Source organism: Xenia sp. Carnegie-2017, unplaced genomic scaffold (assembly GCF_021976095.1).
Source record: "Xenia sp. Carnegie-2017 unplaced genomic scaffold, XeniaSp_v1 HiC_scaffold_22, whole genome shotgun sequence".
Classification (NCBI taxonomy): domain Eukaryota; kingdom Metazoa; phylum Cnidaria; class Anthozoa; order Malacalcyonacea; family Xeniidae; genus Xenia; species Xenia sp. Carnegie-2017.
The window spans coordinates 16,240,969-16,261,187 of NW_025813485.1; the positions used below are offsets into that span (position 1 = coordinate 16,240,969).

Consider the following 20,219-nt stretch of genomic DNA (forward strand, 5'->3'; position numbering starts at 1 on the left):
AAGACATCTTGAGATAACAAAATATGAATCAGAACAAGACGTCTTGTCCTTTCGGAATCAGTATTAACACACGAGACTGTTTTTTCAATATTTGAGGTAAACATAGGGGACAATAATATATTGATATTTCGAAGTTAACACAAACTCATAACTTTGTCTGTTAATGAATTTGTAATAAATCATCAATATAAAAAAAATGACTGGCTTGTAACGGATTGTATTGTCATTAAATAAAAAAACGGCCACAATCTGCAGTAGAAAATAAGCACATAACAGCCATTTTTCAAACTCAAAAAGACACTAAAGTTTAATACTACAGTTCAGAACATTTGACTTTTTATCTATTCAATAATTTTAGCTCTAGATTTAACTACGTGCTTAATAAATATATAGTTCTATTTACAATGTAATAAGTAGTTAACAAGAAATTATGATTTGAAATTCACAGACATTATTCATCGCTAAAATAAAGCTACCAACAGGTTTCTTATTGTACATGTCGTTGATTTTTATTATAAAAACGACATCAAAAGTAAAGACGTCTTTCATATTTCAAGGAATCAACTATCTAATTGTTCCAAATTACGTCGATTTGTTCTCGTTCATTGCAATCTTTACCAATTTCTGTTGCAAACAAAGAAACAACTTTTCACAAATAAACAACACGTTTGTTTATTTCAACGTTACAACATTAGGTGTCATTTCTATAATTCTCTCACTGCCAGCAGTTTCATCAACAATATCAACATTTGTGTATGTCTTATGATCTTCATCGTCATCACTCTCATCGTTCAACCATTTTGTTCGTTCATTAAGTAAATCCATTTGTTCGGGCGAACATTCTTCACGAAGTGGATAAACAACACCATCGCCCAAACTAATGTAGATTTAGAAGATAACAAAAGCACAATTAAAAAGTTGATGTAAATAATATCTTTAGTATTTCATGTCAATATAATGAAACATCTTTAATAACCCCATGACTAAATATCGACAACATAAGAATAATTTGTTTACCTTGTATAAACAGGAAAACACCAAAGCCATCTTCTGTTGCCAAATACCTGTTTTATATTTTTCCACGTCCCAAGATTAAATCCATGTTTATCTGCTCCACCTTCACGAAATACTGGAGCACGCATCGATTCTTGATTAAATATTTGTGCAAATTCGTTCATGGTCGACATTTTTGTACTATATACATTTCTTATTACGACTATAACTAACATCATTTTATCTGCAGAGCAAAAGTGCTCAATAATAAAGGAAAAATTAGCAGAGCAAATTAAGAATGACATTTATCAAGTCTTAAAATATAATATCCTTGCTACACTATTGAGATCCGTTAAACTGTTAAATTTATGTTGAATCCCTGGATGATCAATCTCAATGGATTGTGAAACACAGTGTAGTGAAACTTCATAAATGACACTGTAACATTACTCATTAATGTACTTACCCAAAGTAGTCCTATTCACCATTACAAGATAGATATGATATCCTAGCAAAGTCCATAAACTGATGCAGAACATTATTGAAATAAAGAACAGGAACAATATGTGAAGACGTGCATTACCTCCTTTAGTTATATGCTATAAAAATGAATGAATTTTGGTTTTTAAAAGTAGTCTCCAACCATTGAAATTCTTTTTTAATGTTATGTATAGAGAAGGTAAACCAAGGTACGTAATACATACACTGTAGTTTACATACAGTGAGTAGAAGATAGTCCAAGGTACGTAATACGTACACTGTAGTTTACATACAGTGAGTAGAAGGTAGTCCAAGGTACGTAATATGTACACTGTAGTTTACATACAGCGAGTAGAAGGTAGTCCAAGGTACGTAATACATACACTGTAGTTTACATACAGTGAGTAGAAGGTAGTCCAAGGTACGTAATACATACACTGTAGTTTACACACAGTGAGTAGAAGATAGTCCAAGGTACGTAATACATACACTGTAGTTTACATACAGTGAGTAGAAGATAGTCCAAGGTACGTAATGCATACACTGTAGTTTACATACAGTGAGTAGAAGGTAGTCCAAGGTACGTAATACGTACACTGTAGTTTACACACAGTGAGATGTAGTCAATGTAATCAAGTATAGTCTAATTTTCACATTAATGGATGATAAATGCCACAAAATAATAACATACCATCCAAACTTTTATGAAGTATTGAAGACTTGTCATTGCAACAAAAAATGTATATAATATGGCGTGAAACAAGAAAAGTAAAAAAAATTTATAATTTTTAAATCCAACACAGTTATTGACCCAGGGACAATGATGATCCATTTTTAGACGACATCTATTGAGAAGAAAAATGAAGAGATACAAAAATTGGACAAAATAAACAAAAAAAAGTTAAAGAAAACATCAACTCACTTACGTTTTACACATTGAACAATGATGGCTTCGATCTGGTTTAATGGCATAGCATGAATCACAGAAACGTATTGCTATAAAATAATTAACAATTACACTAATCTATCTAAAATTGTTTCAGAGATCTAGTATAATAAAGTGCGATCAAGAAGTTTGATTCTTACACTTTCAGGTGTAGAAATCATTGGGGTAGCCAGTCTGTTCATTTGTTTATGCTATGTAAATTTTTCATAATTAGCATTATTCTTTACATTGAGTGAAGTTCAAAATATTTCCATAACATGTGTACAATGTCTATGTCACTGATTGAAGTCAGTATAAAATACAGTGTTAGTTAATGCACAAAGATTTGATATTATCAATATTCTTTAGCCATTCAAACAAAGTTTGTTGTAAATAATTCATAGAACTAACAAAACTTACTGTTGGATTGAGTCAAAGTTTGCACTGGAAGTTTTCTAGCAAAATTTTCCAGGAATAAATTTGGATTTTCCTAAAGTGTTCAAAATATTCACGTTTTATGCCCTTGAAGAAAGATTAATTACAAGTTGCTCTGTTTAACTTTTCCAAAGTAATATTTGTAACTCTTTTACAATGTTCATGCACATTTAAAACATAAGAACAACAGTCTACATGATACATACTGCTTCCTCCAATTCCATTCGATCTGATGGAGATAAATAAAACTGAAAGTAGATTAATATTCAACTTTTATTTTTTAAGGTATGCAAATTTTAGTGTCCACTTTGTTAAAATTAACTAATGGACAAAATTAACATACAATGCTATAACAATGTAATTGAGAATTTTAATTGCTGCATAATGAAATATTGAGTATCGGAGTTATGCTTTGCTTAATGTTTATCTTATCATACGAGAGCATTCTTATGAACTATGCAGAATGTAAAAATCAAAATTGTACTGGTATCTGGAGAGCACAGTTTAATGCTCATCTTGTGTGAAATATTCTTCAGGAATTTCATTTCTGTTGTTCTGCTTAAGTTATGTGATTCTGTTATGACATACCTTTCAAAGAACCAAGCTATATAAGCAATATATAGTTTATATGTACATAACCAAAGCAAACTAGTAATTTTTTGCTTCATGCGTGATTTAGTACATTAAGCAATATCAAGGTCAACTAAAGTGGCCAACCAATTTCACACAGAATGATTCTAATTCTTATACCTGTAATGGGATTCTTCCTGGTGATGTTATTATGGTTTTCCAATATGACCAAACAAACAAGATGAAAAACACATGATAAAACACTATATACACCGCTAAAATGAAAAAAAAACATTTCAAAATTCATTCCTCTTAACAAAACAAAGATATGAAGTTTTTCTCAAGCAACAATGCAAGATTTGGTATAATACCTTTTTCAACATAGTTGTCAACGGTTTCTGTGAATAAATGAATGAATGATAAGTGAACTACATTTTATGGTTATAAATACAAGTTATAACATTAAAATTAAAATTACATGTCATTGAAAAAATTGGTTCACACATTTGGTTTTTTTTGCATGTTTATGTACAACCAACAATTATTAATACTGCAATACATCATGTGTAAACCTGTTCATCTTAAAATCAGAGCAACATATAAAAAATTATCTATAAACAAATTGTATATTTTTAACAAGCAAAATTGACTGACTTCTAAAAGTTAAAACCTTAATTATGTATCACCATGAAGAAAAATTTCAAAATAAAAACTAAAATTAAAATATCTTTCATTAAATTAGAAGAAGAATTTCTGCAAAATTCATTATCATAGTATATCAAATACAAACTATTGTTAAATACATGCATTACGAACTTAAATCCTCTTGAAAACTTAATTCAATTAACTTTACTAAGTTTGGTTCACAAATGCCGCAAAACAAAAATCTTGGTTCATTTTCACTAAAATACAAAATGAAATATAAAAATATTCGAACATAAAAGCTGAAGGCTTTAAGAAAAATACTTATCATAAATAAAGTTACAGTTTTGTAAAAATGAAACCATTATCTCACCTATACATAAAATGACGTTGTAAGCATAATACGACCATAAAACGATCGAAAAGATCACAATAACAGGAAGCCATTGAGCAAGTTTAATGAGTCCTTCAATAAAGGCAATCAATTTGCCCATTATTTACAACTTAGGCCTACAATACAAAATATGACAACTTTTTAAAGAATAAAATCACTATATAAAATACAATGTCAATTTAGCGATAAAATAAAAAAAGAAGAGCGGGTGTAGAAAGAAGACTGAGCTCTAGTGCAAAGCAATGGCATTATGGGAAGGTTTTATTTTCGATCGTTCAATTGTATTTATTATTCTAATTCATTTGGAAAAGTGTGAAATTTACCCATGTTTTTGACTTTACTTTAGCAAGGTTTGTGTTGATGAGGTATCTAATAGACTTATAGTATTATAAATTTCTCGTTGAATATTTGGAGGCTGGAGGAAATAGAGGGTACTGATCATAAGTTTCTTGTTGTTTCAAACCTAATAATTTCATATAATTATTAACAATTTATATGTGAACGAAACAACATGAGATAAAATTTATAGAGATAGTGACAAAAATTGTTGATATTGTGAAAAATTTTGTGTTACTTTGACATGCCTTTGGCAAGATGGATGTAATGATGAATGTCATGTCATGTCATGTCAGGGATACCACAGTTAATAGAAAGGCTTTTCTTGAATTATGGGAGTTGAAATAATTTTATTTCAAAAATGTGCATGTAAAAATGATATTTTGTAGGCATACAGACATACATCTCATATCTCTAACAGTGAGCATTTGCAATAATAATATTGTTTCCTTTAATCGAGTGAATCAAAAGTAATGTTGTAATCCTGTAATCCACCTAAAATAATGTAGACTAAAAATGATGTGGACCTTGTAATTTGCTCTTTTAAATTTTTGTTAAGATTTTCAATTGGAATGTATTCTACTATGAATGAATTTGAACGTTAACAAGCGCGTACAATGCCTGGAGCAACTGTTGCCAATTCAATAACTGAAGTATGGCAAAAAAATTTGGAAGAAGAGTTTACAAAGTTGAGGGAGATAGTCTTAGACTATCAATATATTGCCATGGTATTTTTATAGATATTTATGTTCATTTAGCATAAATTGGCTTGCTTTCAAATTAATTTTGTTTATTTAGTATAAATTCACTTAGTTAACTTGTTATCATTGTTTGGATTTTTTTCTAATGGCACATGAAAGGTCTTTAAATGAAAGGATAAAACATAAAGTAAACCAATGTTTCATGTTAGAGCATGTGCAATGTCTTTATTAGTTTCGTATTTTCGTCACTCTTTCGAAATGGTTAAATTTGTCAATTCTGGGGAGTAGAAGATGACTGTCATTAAAACATTCACTAACAAGTTGCACTAAATACAAATTCTGATGTTGAATATGATCAAAAATATGAAAGCTTTTCCATTTAAATAAACTTTGGATTTATGTACAAGTGTGCAAGAATGTGAATTTTTTGTTTGAATATGACAACAATGGCTTAAAATGAAAAATAGTAAAACTGCGCAAATAAAATGGTTTCTTGCTCTTTTCTTGAACGTTTCTTGAACTGCAGCTTCAAATAGTAACGTTTTGCAAAAAAAACGTGCTAACTTGTTTGAAAGAAGTTTTTGCTGGTAAATCCTGACAGTATAAATAAGCGCAATGAATATTTGTCAAGTGGCTAGCGTAGTTAGCAAAATTCATACTGATATAAGTTAACTATGTTGTAATTGCACAAAAATTCACATTCTTCTAGACAACAACATAACGTTATGAATAAAGAAAATTCAATGCGGTTGATTTACGCACTCGAACGCAGAACTTTATACAGTAAACTACATTCCTTTCATAGAAAAGAAGTTACTGTTTAAGTAAGTAAACTCGTGTTTTCGATCGCTATTTCTCTGACTTGACTTTCTGGCGTTTTATTTTTGTTTGCAATATTTTTCATTGTTACGAAACTTTAATAATTGGTTAGAAAGTATAGAATAAAACAACTCTTGGATGAGGTAACATGCATGTTTTTTGTGTAGGATACTGAATTTCCTGGTGTTGTTGCAAGACCAATTGGGGAATTTAAAAGTACTTCAGACTATCAATATCAACTGTTAAGATGCAATGTAGATTTATTAAAAATTATTCAGTTGGGGTTAACATTCCACGATGCCAATGGTAATCAGCCTCCAAATGGTGGCACTTGGCAATTCAACTTCAAGTTCAACTTAACGTATGTTTGTTGTGACTGTAGAAAATGACAAGTTTAGTCGAAAAAATTAAAATGTGGAGTTATTTAGGGAAGATATGTATGCACAGGAGTCAATCGATCTTCTTGATCGATCCGGGATAAAGTTTAAAGAACATGAAGAACAGGGTATAGATGTGGAAGATTTTGCAGAATTATTAATAACATCCGGAATTGTCTTATGTGAAGATATCTCCTGGCTATCCTTTCACAGGTAGATCTATCTTCTGATCATTTTCGTGATTTTTTGTGTGTTTCTTTTTGTGTTTTCCCGTGCTGTTTGCTACGAGTTTATTGTTGTTAACGTAAAAGGTAAAACAGTTTTGGTGCATTTAGATAATGGCTTATATGATCTTACACACGAACCTTTTTGGTGTGAAAAAACCACTTTCCTGAATTTTCTATTGAATAAAGTTAAATAAACTTGTAAGCTACTTTGTACAAGTTAAACTTGTACAAGTTTAGTACAAGTCAAACTTGTACTAAACAACCTTTGGTGCGAAGCTTCTACATTATGTAAACAAGAGCTACATATGAAAACAAAACTTAGATTTTTGTTTTATTTTCTCAGTGGTTACGATTTTGGATATTTGCTCAAAGTTTTGAACAACATCAACCTACCAGCTGAAGAAGGAGAATTTTTTGATTTGCTAAAAATCTTCTTTCCACGAATATATGACGTAAAGTATTTAATGAAAAGCTGCAAGAATCTTAAAGGTGGTCTTCAAGAAGTCTCCGAATTATTGGAGGTAAAATGAAGTACGATGAATGGTTTTTGTCATCGACTTCTATTTTATGCATCAATTTGTTTATCTTTTTTTCAAATAGTACTGTTTGCATTGTTGTTGAAGTTAATGAAAACTTTAAACAAAAAGATCAGGGCCGCCCGGCCGGTTGTATAAAAACGCAGTTAACTTCTTAACTGTAGTTACTTAAACTTAACTGCGTGTTTAAATTTAACTACTTTGTAGCTGCAAAAATTGTAGTTAAAAAGTAGTGAAGAGCTTTGTACAACAAGCCCCAGGAATTTGAATTTTTTTCATATTGTTTGTTGATTCTTCAATGTTTACCTGGAAATATGCAAAACTTTGAAGTGCTAAAAAGCGAGCAGATTCATGTTTAAAAAGCGAGCAGGTTGTTATCAATGAATACCAAAAAAAACTGTTCCATCATTTTTATTAACAGACAGAATTTATAATAATGCATGTCATTAGTTTGTTATATTTTAGCTAGAGCGTGTAGGCCCTCAACATCAAGCTGGTAGTGACAGCATGTTGACGGGAGCATCTTTCTTTAAAATGAGAGAGGTTTGTTTTTTGTTTAATGATTAAGATTCGTAATACGAAGGAATCATTCATGGATTCATGATTTGTCCTTTTTTTAAAGTTGTTCTTCGAAGACAAGATTGATGATGCAAAATACTGTGGTCATTTATACGGACTTGGAACATCTTATGCTAATAATGGTGGACAGGCGTACAGTGGACCGAACCTACAAGCTTCTTGAAATTATAGACGGAAATCTTTTCATTAGTTTTTAACTTTTACCTTGGCTCATTTGTCAACGACGAACTCTTTTATTTTGAATAATTAATGCTTACTGCATTATCAACATTATAAAACACATCACTGATTTTTTTATCATTATTTTTTAATTATAATTATACATATTCTAGCTATTCAACTTTCTCCGAGAGGACTCTGCGTTTATTAAAATTCCCATGCATGCATCTTCCAGTCCTTGAATGTTGAGAATTAAAATTTAAAAATGATTTGGTATGGACTTTGACATTTGAAATCTTCTTCCGAAGAACTGAGAAAAATTATTCAACTGGTTTTCTATAAGGCCAATTATCTTTTTGTTTTAATATCCTTTGGTTAGGGGAGAGACAGGGACTGCTAAAGTTTGAAGAAATTAGTAACGACACATGCGCAGTACGTATTGAAAAATCAACAACAAAAGTGATACAGCCTTTAAAATCGGCTTCTCCCACTGTTTTTGTGAATGTTATGATTGTTTAAGGTCAAAAAAGAGCAATAGTCGTATTCCCTCTTGGCTATTTAAGTCACGGCTCTTTGACTCAGCCAATCAAAAAACGAGAGAGGAGGAAGTTTAAGTTTTTGAAGAACGTCAAATCCAATCTAGTAGTTGAGTGCAAACGAAGATTAGTTGTTTAATATGGACGAAAATGTAAGTACAAACGACAGTTCTTTTTCATTAAATGTCTTTTAAGAGGTATTCATAATTAAGTCATTATTTAAGAGCTAATATTTACGTTGTATTTTAATTCTGTTGCGCATTCATGATCCGGACATGAAGACATTGTGTTTGTAAATACCTTTGTGCTAGCAAATCTTGAGTAAGATACATTCTGAAAATAAAAGTGCGATACCTTGGCCATATTAAATGTAGTGGTTTAGTTGGATTAATGTTGATATGAGTTCTACCCAATATTTTCCATGCTTTCAGCTGAAGCTGTTAAAATCAACAAGAGCAAAACACGTGTACGGGTGGTGTTGACAAAAATCGTGCTCTTGTCAAATATAGGATATATAATGCGTATATACTTCTTATTTACTCGCCACTTCTTCTTTGCTCACAAGACAATTTAAGTCGATATAAAATATGTGTGAAACTTCTATTTGTATAAAGCTAGGTAAAAACTCGGAGCAAAAATGTGCAAAAAGTCGCTGGACAATACGGTATATTATATACAGCGTGACTGGACTATACACAGTAGCAGTTATTTAATACTGAATATTCTTCACGGCAGATAATGACATTGTTTTTGCACGGGGAAAATAAAAGAAATTTTTACGTAATGATATGACTCACGTAATTTTGCAGTTTGTGTTCATTCGTTTAACTATAATTTGTTTAATTTTTTGAATTGCTATTTTCTTTCTTTTCTCATAAAATCGTCAAAACACATAATCGCGACCTAGATTATTGATAAAGAAATTTGATTATTAAATCACATTAAAGAAAAATGAAATTATCGCATAGTATGAAGTCAACATTAAACACTCATTTTTGACTTTGAGAAATTAGCATTTAATCTCCCTGTGTTAAATAGCAGGAAGTTACATAAAAATCCTCTTGTATGACAATGATACTATTTGCTAAAGCACTTCATTAAACAGTCAAATTAAACAGTTCATGATGCAGCATAAGTTACATAACATTCTCTTCATAATGAAGTAGCTTTTTACGACTTATCAAAAGTTTTTTTTACTAATTTGATGATCAAAAATCATGATGGCGGAATTATTGGATTTTTTTCATCGATTTTTCCATGAATGAAAGCATAATTTACCTGTTAGCGTCATTTTAGTTCTAAGATAATAACTCTATACAGTGTTCCACACATTAGTCAAAAAAATTTTAAAAAATGAAGTACTATTACTTTCGCAAATTTTTGAAATACTTATATAATTGTAGCCAATACAAACTGCTCTCATATTCCATTGAATAGAAAAAACATTCCTTATCTTTTCTAAATTGAATAGAGCTCTTTACTGCTTATTTAACGTTGAAAACATTTACGTTGTCTAATGTAACATATGTTCACGATCTTAAAGCCCATAAAAATTTTATGATTTGTTCATCCAATGAAAAATTTACCCTTGAAAGATATTCAATGACTAATTTTTTCATTCACAATAAGTTTATGTTTTTAATATGGCTTATTTATGATGGTTGGCAATCGGAAACGCATTTTTCTTTTCTCGCATCCTCTCTTTCATCCCGCAGTGTTGTATTTTTTGTTGCAATATGATTTTACTTAGCTCTGAAATGAGCCCGCTGCTCGAGAAGAGCCTACGAGTAAGTTAAATAATTTTTGTGCTAGATTCATTGACCTCTCAGTGTCCTGGTGTCTGAGGTGACGTCTCTTTTATTCGAAATCACTTTAAGGCAGTGCGTAGTGCTAGGTTTTGCAGCTTTATATAATTTGTTTGCAGTGTTTGAAACTTAAAGTTACATTTGTATGCTTTGTTATGGTATGTACACATATGCAACTGTTTTGACTAAGCTAAATGTGTGTTTAGCTGTTTATTTTATTTTATAGATAAAAAAAATCGAAAAAAACGAATGCACCTGTGAAAAACCTGTGCAAAACTTGATTTGTAAATATTGCTGCTTTACCTTTCGAGGAAGAATCAGACAGCCATGCGCGTTACATCCACGCACGATCCACTTAATGGATATCGTGGCTTGTCCCACATGCCGGGGACCTTTAACGACGACTGAGGTAAGTTGACATTATTTCATACTATAGTAGATTTAGTGATAATGTTAAATTTCAGCTATTATTACATTTACACAGCGACTATATCACCATTTTCTTTGTATTTGCAGGTCAAGCGTGAATGAAATTAGTTTAGTAGTTCTAAGTTACGTTGTATGAGGAAGATTAATAGGAGTACACACTTACAAACATGCGTTGGTGTACAAGGACAAGATTTTGTTTTTTTCAAACACTCACTATGCAAATTTACAAAATTAGAAAGAATGTGTGCTGTTTATAGTCATGAAAGCTCTGTTTATGACAATGGCTTAAACTAATCATTTCGATCATCATAAGTGTTCCTGTTCTTATAATTTATAATGCAATTTTCCTTGAAACGAGGAAATTTCCTTCCCTTCTTGAATTAACTACTCCGTACACAATGTGAAAGTTGATTTTCCTAACCATTTTTCTATTATTTTAAATGTTACTTAAAATGAATATTTCGAAGTTAGCTACATAAAGTATGAAACGTATTAAAAAACAAGAAGCAAATATATAAAGTCCTCGGTTTTAACTCTCATTCATCTTTATCAACAATGACACTCGACATTAATGGTGTAGGGCACGTCATGACAGTGGCAGTCATTAAAATTTATTGTTCTTACATTTGAAATATTTGCACATCACGACAAAATTTGCAAACAGTCTACTACGTCACGACAAAACTTGCAAACAGTCTACTACGTCACTGTGTAACGATTATTTGGTGTAAGGTCATTGCTCTGACTTGCTATGATCGTGTCACGAAAGAAACATCTTGCTCATTCTTTTACAAATAACTCAGCTTAATAAAATTTTTTATTTCCCTCTTTGAAAGTTAAATGAAAATATGAATGTGTATTCTTTGAAATACATATTTGAAATATAAAATTTGCTCTGTCTGTCATTTTAGTAACTTAGTAACATTTCTTACATCCTAAGCTGTAAAAACCGTTTGCTTCATGTGATTAGGAGAACTTGGGAACTGTTGAAAAACACGCTTCGTGCAGTAAATCACCTAAAGTCTCTCTGCAGGGAAAGGCTGTCTTTAGCCTAAACGGTTGTTAAACAACGCCACAATTTGTGAGAAATTGTCTTTCATATTCTTCTCTACTCAACCACCTCGTTTTGAGTGCTTTTGTTTTAGTTTATCGTACCACACGGGATTTTCATGTTTTGTCTAAATAAATAAGCCCCGTGTTGTAATCATAATATTATTTTTAACCATTTAATGTAAAACAAACTCTTACAAACATCGTCGATGAGGGCATGCTATTGGCAAAATCATAACTTGACGTTCCATTTTCTGTGGTGGTTTTTCGCTCAGATATGTCAGATCGTTTCATTCCACCAGATTTTAACTTCATCACCACATTCTTTATTGCGCCCAACTCCTAAAAAACCGTCAAATAACGAAAATTAACCGTAAACTTTTCTTGGATGATAACAAATTTCCGAAATGCATTTCTATTTTTTGCTAAATTTTCTTTCAGTTAAGACAGTTGATACCTCGCGTTGATTTAACAACCTTTCAAGATCGGCAGTAATCTTGTTTTTACTTTCAGCAAGATCATTTCGCTCTTTTTGAAGTTTCCTGTGGAAAGACTTTTATTTTAAAAGAATTGAAAATATTTAACAATAAAATGAATATACTTGTTGAATAAACTTCGGAATAAACTGCATGCGTACATGAGTAGGAAATAACTAATAAGCACTGTTATCAAGTGACAAAAACATTCAGAAATGCGATAGAAAATGCTGCCTTTTATAACAACAAAAACATACCGTATGAAAAGCTTTTGAAAGTACATACCTAACGTCTTCCTCCAACAAAGCGTTGTTATCTTTTAAAGATTCTATTTGCAAATCTCTGACTCGAATACTTTCAATCAAATAATTATAAGGTTGTTGAGCTTCGTTCAATATGTTTGTCGTGTTAGATAACTAAACAACATTTATACATACTTGTAAAAGCCATGCCAGTTTGTATATTAAACATTTTGTGAATCTATACAAGTCGGTATTACCTCTTGTAAAAGTTCGTTCTTTTTCTTTTTTTCTGCTTCAAGTTCACCTTGTAAACCTGTGTTTGCTTTCTCCAATTTCAATACACGTCGAGCCAAATGAATACTTTATGTAAATAAAAATATTAGACACAGAAAAAATAAAGAATATAATTCAATTTTAAATTTACCTTTGTTGCATTCTTCTCTTACTGGTGCTTGGTACATTAGCACCATAACCATATGAAAACATCACTCTTTCTCTGTCGACTTCACTTTCCACTAAAATAACGAAGAAATGATTTCTATCTTATGATGGTCAATTAAGGAACATTTGATGATTGATTTTTCTGTTTTTGACCTTGTCAACAATAAGGATTTTAATAAATGAACGACTTCCCATTTTACCGCACGTAAACGCAACGCATTCTATTCATAAATTTAAACTATTGTAAATTATTAACGCATGCCAGCCTTGAGTATGGTTTTTTTACGGGCTAAAATCTTCCATAATATTATCTTTTTTCGAAACATTTCTAGAACACGGTGACATATAAAAACTCACATTGAGCAGCCTGTAAAATGACGTCGTCTAACTCTTGCTCTAATTTCTCATAAATTGAAAGTTTCTTTAAAGCATCGGTGTTTGAAATCTGGAGTTCGTTTATTTTTTTATCTGTAGAGGCCTGCAGAGCATAGAACTCTTTATTCAAAACCTAAAGAAGTAATATGAGAATTTTAAATAACATCTTTTTGACTATTTATGACTATAATGCAAGTCAAAAAATTTTTCTATGACAGAAATAAAATTCCAAACATAGTATTTTCTAGTACATACATATATGCAATCCTTACCTGTAATTTTTCTTGATATAATGTGATATCAATGTTCGCTTGTTTTAAATTTTGCGTCGTTTCTTCATGCAAAACTTGTAAACGATCCAACTCAAATTGTTTAAATTTCAGATTACTAAGAATTTCTGTCATTCTGCTATCTGATGAAGTAAGCAGGTCTCTATACCTGAAAGACAGATTGGAAAATATCACAAAAACTGTATAAAATATAACAAAAGTAAAACAGTACTACACATAAAATTTATACACATAACTATTGCTGGTAATGTTCCTATTCTGGCTTACAATATTTTCCATAATGAAAAGAGTTGCACCACATTATAAAAAACACAAACATTGCCTGGTTAACCATGTAAACGCAGCAACAAAAATACACAAGTAAATGTGAAATTTTTTCTGTTATGGCTTACTCCTGAGAAACTTGCTCATATTTTGACATCGTATTTTTCTCTGTATTGACAGCTCTGTCTTTCTCAGCAAGAGCGTTGTCTCGAGTCTCTCTTAAGCTTCTATACAAATTAAAATGCTTCAATAAAAACAAATTTTTACTCAATCAATATGTGCCTGATCTCATCCATGTTTTCATTTCTCCCTATCTAGCAATGTTCAAAACGTTTACCTGTTTTCCCTCTCATACATTTCTTTGGCGTTGTTTTTAATTTTTTCCAATTCACTGTTGGTTTTATTTGTGAGTAAATGAAGTTCGTCTCTCAACTTCATTTCATATTCAGATTTATATTTCTCTCTATATTCGAAACGAATTAAACGACTTCACGATAAGACACAAAGAAAATTTTATGTAAGTGAACATTGAATGCAGGAGAGTGAGAGAGGAATATGATCAGAGGTGAAAACCACACTGACAGGGATAGAATTAAAGGATATAAGCAAGATTAAAAGGGATCCAATGAGAAGACGAGAAAAGATTCCTCAATCAGAGAGGCAACGCAGGGAGGACACACGATAACACGATGAAATAGATGAACACTGACGATGTCATCACAAAGTCTTACGTAGCTATCAATAACTAAATGTTTCACACTGACTTTTCAGTGATTTAGTATTTCTTTTAAAGTTCAAAAATTATGTATACCTGACAGATATATATTTTTCATACAAATCCTCTCTGTCTTTTTTTATTTTTTCCACTTCTTGAGTGAGTACAGTAACTTGTCCTTCAAGAACTTTACTTTTTGTAGTAGCTTCAGTCATTTGCATGTTTAAATATTCCTTGTCTTGTTTTAACAATGCTAAAGTTTGCTTGCGTTCCTGCATCTACGATCAAAATAACAAAATTGTACGAGCCGCATAAAATGGTGGTTACATGCTAAATTCTACCGTATGATACATAACACAGCGATATGAATAAATTGTGAGTTGGTTTATTGAATTGAAGTTCAGTTAATTGTTTACAGCAGCTCATATAGACATTGCATGCTAAAATCAAAATAGTAAAACGTATACTTCATGATCATGTGATTGCTAAACGATCTTTACACCAGTAACAATTGTTGCACACTGGTGTACACAGGTGTACACTGAAAGCAGCTGGTGTACACATATGTGTCTTCTACAAACGAAACATTTATATTGCTTTGTTATGAACTAAAAAGAAATTTGATAAAATTTGCTTTGCTTGACACATGCTATTATATATTTAACTCACTGGTAAGGTACTTTTTATCAAAGTTCAGCGGCCAACGTTATCAGCTTTCAATAGCTGCTATAGTAGGGACTTTATTGTACCCAAGCACTAACTCTATTAACTCCCAATAAATTTTGATTTGTTTTTATGGTTGTGTAATGACTACTGGGGTACACCATGACAGTGAAGGTCATTGAGGTAAATAGGTTGAAATTATATTTGTTGAAACAAGCTTAAGGCGACAGAAAACATTCAAATAATATATGAATGAAAACTTGCATAGTTCACTTGACCAACTAATGGTGTTTATACACAAATCAACCAAATCTTCTTGCACTGCTCTAGCTGCAATTATCTTGCTTGGTAACAAACTATTAAAAATATCATCTGAGCATGCATAGTTCACTTGACTAACTGTTTGAGTTCATACTCATGGCAACAACCAACTAGATCTACAAGCACCAATTTTAAAGGAACTAGCTTGCTTACTCAGCCCCAAACTATTAGAGAAACGAGTGAAATCACCACAAAAGACTGTGCAAACACAGTACGTTTTTCTTGAATAAAACATGGATGGTGTTTCATCTTAATGTCAACAACTACTCAGACCATGTGTCAATATTAATTTGCATTGACATGTTAAAATTGTTGGTTAATTATTAATTACCTCTTTCTGAATTTCAACATTCTCATCCGTTTTATTATTGAGGAGAGCTTCTAGGTTGACATTTTCTTTTCTTAACTGCATAACTTCTTTCTCTATATCGTGGCGATCACTAGCATTAAAAATATTTAATGAATTAACCAATATCATCACAAATAGTGCATTATAAGACCTACTGAATGTAAATATTTTTAGTAAATAGAAGACATAGCTAATTACTATGTGTTAAAAGTTTTTACATAAACTCAAACTTTAATTTTAGTAATAGCAATAACCAAACAAAAGTTTTAAAAAGTTAATCTTATAATTTTATTTTACATGACACAACACTAAAGAGTAGTTTTTAACAACACATACCAAAGTACTTCATCAAAATGCTCTGATTTAAAGTCTTTATTGCTCAAATGAGATTGCAGTTCTTCAACTTTTATCATCAATTTCTGGGTCATAAATTCTTGTTCAGAACGAGCTTGTCTCTCTTTTTCCATTTCCTTAAAAATTTTTATATAACTGGTAAAATCTCATCACCAAATTAAAAAATTCAAAAAAACCTCATATTAGAAAAAATGAAAAAAGTGCTATCATAAAATTTTTTTACCATTTGGGAAACAGCAATCTCTTCATCCCGTACGGACAATTCCTGTGACAAAGAGTCAACTTTTTTGCAAACTTTCACATTGTACTTTCAGCATCTGTGTTGCTTCATGGAGTCGTAACTAGAAAAGAAAACTCAAACTAACTTTACCATTAAAACTATCTAACAAAGTTATGATATGTTTGTTCCAAGAAGCAATCCAGTCTTAAACCAAAGAATTGAACTCAGGTTTTTGTAAACTAAAAGTAATTGTGGAGAAAAGTATTTGTGTTTAAAATGAATCAAATAATGCCATTGTATGTAAAGAATCATTCTTTAATGACATTTAGCATACCTTGGGGTAAAAATTTGTTAGTAGATTCAGGATTTGTTAGGACCATTACAATAAATATGTTTTAAATTCTAAACACTTCACACAGAAATCCTATATGTATTCTTTTGGTTTTAAAACATTCTATAAAAATTTCAAATCATTGTTATAGTAGTTTGAACAGACCACATTTATAAATTCTGACTTTCTCTGTGTTCGTTGGGCTGGAGATCAGAAAAGGCTGTCATCATCAAGTACTGATGCACAATTGTTCATAGTTAAAAATATTCTCATTTTGCTGAAAAATATACTCAACTTACAGAGGTATACTCTTGTAATGACAATAAATTCTCATCCCGTGACTTCAACTCTAGGTACTCTTCTTCCGTAAGATTATCGCGAAAAAGATTTGATCTAAAACATTCAGTCTTGCCAAGTAGCGTGGCGTTTTCTTTCTCAAGCTGTTTTTGACGTTTTTTTATTTCATCCAATTCATCGTTTAATTTCTTTTTCTGAGCGTTAGCTTCGTCTTCTTTAAGTTTAAGTTGCGATTCAAGTCTTGCTTTCAATATTTGCTTGGAATAGGTCGCATCGGAAAGTTTCTCTTCCAAATCATCTATTTTATTCATAAGTTCAGCTTTGTAGCTGTCAAGTTGCAAGGTTTTATGACTAAGCTCTATTCGCAAGCGATCCATATCATGTAAAAGTTGTTTCTTCTCAATCATATGTCCGATCACCTTGCTGTCATCAGATGTATCAACAGTTGTAGATAATGCAGAAGTTGAGAAAGACGACAAAACTCCACCAGATTCATCTGAACACAGAGTTGATTCGTTTAAGGTGCAGTCAACGTTTGTTGTAACTGTCGATGACAATACAGAATTAGCCATTTTGAAAAGAACTAAACACCAAAGGTACCATACCAACTAAGCACAAATATTGAATTGCGCGCCTAAAGAAGGATCTGCCATTTTGAATCTTTGTCGACAACTTCGACGTTCAACAAGTAACCATCCTGTGACACTGTGGGTTGGTATCAAGTACAACTGGTTTCATGAATTTGTAAAAATTTCGAAATATAACTATTCAAATAAAAATTGTCTTGTTTCCTTCTCACATATTGAGTTAAACATGAACTTTTTATTCGGAGTATGTTTTATTTTGTACTACATAAAATTGTCAATGGATAATAATGGAGTTATTTTTGGTGTATTAACATTACCATATTCGTGTCGGGTCTTTTATAATACCATCAATACATGAAATATGTTTTGCATATCAGGAGTGTTAGCTTCTTAAAGAGAGTGAACTAAATAGGTGGTATATGATTTCAAATTAGTTGTTGCAATGCTGCCACACTAAGACAACAGAGAAATGTTTGTTTTTCATGATGACAGAATGGTGTGCATTTTGTGGCAGTTCTTTTTTATGCAAAGGTTGGAGGGGATGAGCCCCCCTTCAACCTTTGAAATGGGTAATTGTGGGTAAAAGGGCACTGTTGACAAGAAAGCCCCCCCCCCCCATCTGATAAATTAGTTCTACAGTACTGGTACTTAAGTTTTCAAGTGTCATGTGATTCTATGCTTTAGCATAAAGCAGAGAATGATTATTTCTTGTGTTTTTCATAAGAAAAACAGAAGGACAATCACTGTCAGGCTTTTTGTATAAACTTGAGTAACTATGAAACTTTAAATCGACTTTCTATTGAAGTCATAGCTTATTTTTTTATTGAAGCAACTGTCACTGTCAATTTAATTGTGACTGATCACCATTGTCCTGAAACTTTATCAATTTTCAAATATTAGTAATAATAACAATATGTATTCAATTTGAGGAATAAACGAAGTGTTTTTTAGGAGTGCACACACAAGAATATATTAATATGAGTGTGAAAATGTTGAATACCCCTAACCATATACACATCAAGTAAAATATATGTTTTTTTAACATAACTATGCATGTGCAACCAATCAATTCCAAAATCTCTGAAGGCCGGGCAGCACCATTTATAATATTAAAGTTGTAATTCCTTCTTACTAGTTAAAAATCCTTTAAATTTCATCAAATTTATTAGAATAACATTGAAAAATTCAACAAAATGTTTGTTAGCAAGTTCCCTTTTAAATTCATTGATATTTTTTCTTGTCATCTTCTTCCTCTGTCTCTGATTCTTCATATTGTTGTGGTTTTTCTCCAGGCTTTAGTAATGATCCAACATGATCATATCTCTCCATAAATTGCATTTCCCATTCTCGCAGGGAGTCCAATTGCATACTATTGAGATCTGAGAGATCATCATACACATCCATTACAGCACTTGAATCAGCACTAAAAGTTGCCAGACCCCTGCTAGCATCATGTCCACCAAATACTGCATAGGGACCACCTACAAGAAATCTCACAGCATAAATATTGTCAATAGCTTTCCAAATATTGTGCTTGTGGACGGACAGAGGAAAATAATCAACTTAGAAATGCGTATTGTGAAATGCACAGAAGACATGCATTCCTTTCAGCCTATCTCATTAAAAATATTTTACTTTTCCACAATCTTTGCACCTCTAAAAACATTTTTAATTGATTGATGTCATTGAGTTCAAAGCCAAATTAGCCTCAATTTACTTTCTTGCAAATAGGAAATTTGGCTGAGTTTGAATTTGGATGTATCAAGCCAAATATAATATACAATATCTTCGAGTGTCATAGAAATTGCAGATCTTGAGTGTTATAAAAATATAAACAAATTTACCAGGTCCATAAAAGCTTTTGCCCTTTGAAACATCAAACACTTTTCCACAGACAGCTAGCAATACTCTTTCATTCTTTAGGCCATCAAATTCCAGAAGTTCATCAACAGTAAAATCTCGCTTTTTCAAAGGAGGCAAAGATGATTGTCCTTCGTTTTCACTCTCAATGTTGGACGTTCTTGATTTGAGCAACTTGCGAATTACAAATACACATAAAACAATGAAAATAATTTGTACTGAAGGAGGAATCGTGGAAAAAAAGCCAGTAACTTGGTTCACAATGCCCATCTTTTTCAAAAATTATAATACTAGCCGTACTAGGTGGGATTACTCAAGGTACAACCTGTTGTCAATTTAAATTTGACTTTGGCATTAAATTTCATCCACTGAGCCTGCATGCAATTTGAATATATTATCACAACATGAAATTAATATCGATATAATTATCCTGGTATGAAT

The 20,219-nt window shown here is 31.5% G+C and overlaps 4 protein-coding genes across 6 annotated transcripts; 1 reads left to right on the forward strand and 3 right to left on the reverse strand.

Annotated features, from left to right (window-relative positions):
* Nucleotides 1–279: 279 nt before the first annotated feature.
* Nucleotides 280–4,625, reverse strand: LOC124446182 (palmitoyltransferase ZDHHC15B-like). Of its 2 annotated transcripts, XM_046997010.1 has the most exons (11): nucleotides 4,419–4,625; nucleotides 3,775–3,801; nucleotides 3,584–3,678; nucleotides 3,040–3,081; nucleotides 2,819–2,888; nucleotides 2,400–2,469; nucleotides 2,165–2,318; nucleotides 1,577–1,592; nucleotides 1,460–1,501; nucleotides 1,018–1,147; nucleotides 280–877 (listed from the first exon to the last, which is right to left on the reverse strand). In XM_046997010.1, exons 1-11 carry the CDS (start codon nucleotides 4,537–4,539, stop codon nucleotides 673–675), a joined length of 972 nt encoding a protein of 323 aa, XP_046852966.1. In that variant the 5' UTR covers nucleotides 4,540–4,625; the 3' UTR covers nucleotides 280–672. The 2 variants fall into 2 exon arrangements, with proteins under 2 accessions (XP_046852966.1, XP_046852965.1); XM_046997009.1 differs by having other exon boundaries at nucleotides 1,460–1,592.
* A 67-nt stretch (nucleotides 4,626–4,692) lies between these two features.
* LOC124446727 (CCR4-NOT transcription complex subunit 7-like) lies at nucleotides 4,693–8,442 on the forward strand. 2 transcript variants are annotated; one of them, XM_046997589.1, is made up of 7 exons: nucleotides 4,694–4,789; nucleotides 5,335–5,503; nucleotides 6,463–6,656; nucleotides 6,724–6,885; nucleotides 7,243–7,420; nucleotides 7,901–7,978; nucleotides 8,058–8,351. In XM_046997589.1, exons 2-7 carry the CDS (start codon nucleotides 5,393–5,395, stop codon nucleotides 8,175–8,177), a joined length of 843 nt encoding a protein of 280 aa, XP_046853545.1. In that variant the 5' UTR covers nucleotides 4,694–4,789; nucleotides 5,335–5,392; the 3' UTR covers nucleotides 8,178–8,351. The 2 variants fall into 2 exon arrangements, with proteins under 2 accessions (XP_046853546.1, XP_046853545.1); XM_046997590.1 differs by lacking the exon at nucleotides 7,901–7,978 and having other exon boundaries at nucleotides 4,693–4,789; nucleotides 8,058–8,442.
* A 2,908-nt stretch (nucleotides 8,443–11,350) lies between these two features.
* On the reverse strand, nucleotides 11,351–18,502 carry LOC124446715 (progesterone-induced-blocking factor 1-like). The gene is given in 16 exon segments (XM_046997577.1): nucleotides 11,351–12,121; nucleotides 12,192–12,335; nucleotides 12,451–12,535; nucleotides 12,755–12,885; nucleotides 12,969–13,071; nucleotides 13,136–13,226; nucleotides 13,510–13,660; nucleotides 13,800–13,965; nucleotides 14,210–14,308; nucleotides 14,419–14,544; nucleotides 14,893–15,074; nucleotides 16,112–16,220; nucleotides 16,466–16,599; nucleotides 16,707–16,770; nucleotides 16,772–16,824; nucleotides 17,334–18,502. Coding segments are annotated over 16 exon segments (2,274 nt in total). The 5' UTR covers nucleotides 17,904–18,502; the 3' UTR covers nucleotides 11,351–12,055.
* A 516-nt stretch (nucleotides 18,503–19,018) lies between these two features.
* LOC124447127 (membrane-associated progesterone receptor component 2-like) lies at nucleotides 19,019–20,121 on the reverse strand. Its single transcript, XM_046998026.1, has 2 exons — nucleotides 19,763–20,121; nucleotides 19,019–19,399 (listed from the first exon to the last, which is right to left on the reverse strand). Exons 1-2 carry the CDS (start codon nucleotides 20,046–20,048, stop codon nucleotides 19,140–19,142), a joined length of 546 nt encoding a protein of 181 aa, XP_046853982.1. The 5' UTR covers nucleotides 20,049–20,121; the 3' UTR covers nucleotides 19,019–19,139.
* Nucleotides 20,122–20,219: the final 98 nt, after the last annotated feature.

Excerpts from the sequence above, each read along its gene's own strand:
- LOC124446182 (XM_046997009.1), bottom strand. The coding sequence starts at position 4,539 with ATGGGCAAATTGATTGCCTTTATTGAAGGACTCATTAAACTTGCTCAA. Across the intron at positions 3,802-4,418 it reads CAACGTCATTTTATGTATAG|AAACCGTTGACAACTATGTT; the intron begins GTGAGATAATGG and ends ATTTATTCACAG. Across the intron at positions 1,148-1,459 it reads GGTGAATAGGACTACTTTGG|AATCGATGCGTGCTCCAGTA; the intron begins GTAAGTACATTA and ends TATTTAATCAAG.
- LOC124446727 (XM_046997589.1), top strand. The coding sequence starts at position 5,393 with ATGCCTGGAGCAACTGTTGCCAATTCAATAACTGAAGTATGGCAAAAA. Across the intron at positions 5,504-6,462 it reads ACTATCAATATATTGCCATG|GATACTGAATTTCCTGGTGT; the intron begins GTATTTTTATAG and ends TTTTTTGTGTAG. Across the intron at positions 6,657-6,723 it reads AACTTCAAGTTCAACTTAAC|GGAAGATATGTATGCACAGG; the intron begins GTATGTTTGTTG and ends GGAGTTATTTAG.
- LOC124447127 (XM_046998026.1), bottom strand. The coding sequence starts at position 20,048 with ATGGGCATTGTGAACCAAGTTACTGGCTTTTTTTCCACGATTCCTCCT. Across the intron at positions 19,400-19,762 it reads CAAAAGCTTTTATGGACCTG|GTGGTCCCTATGCAGTATTT; the intron begins GTAAATTTGTTT and ends GATTTCTTGTAG.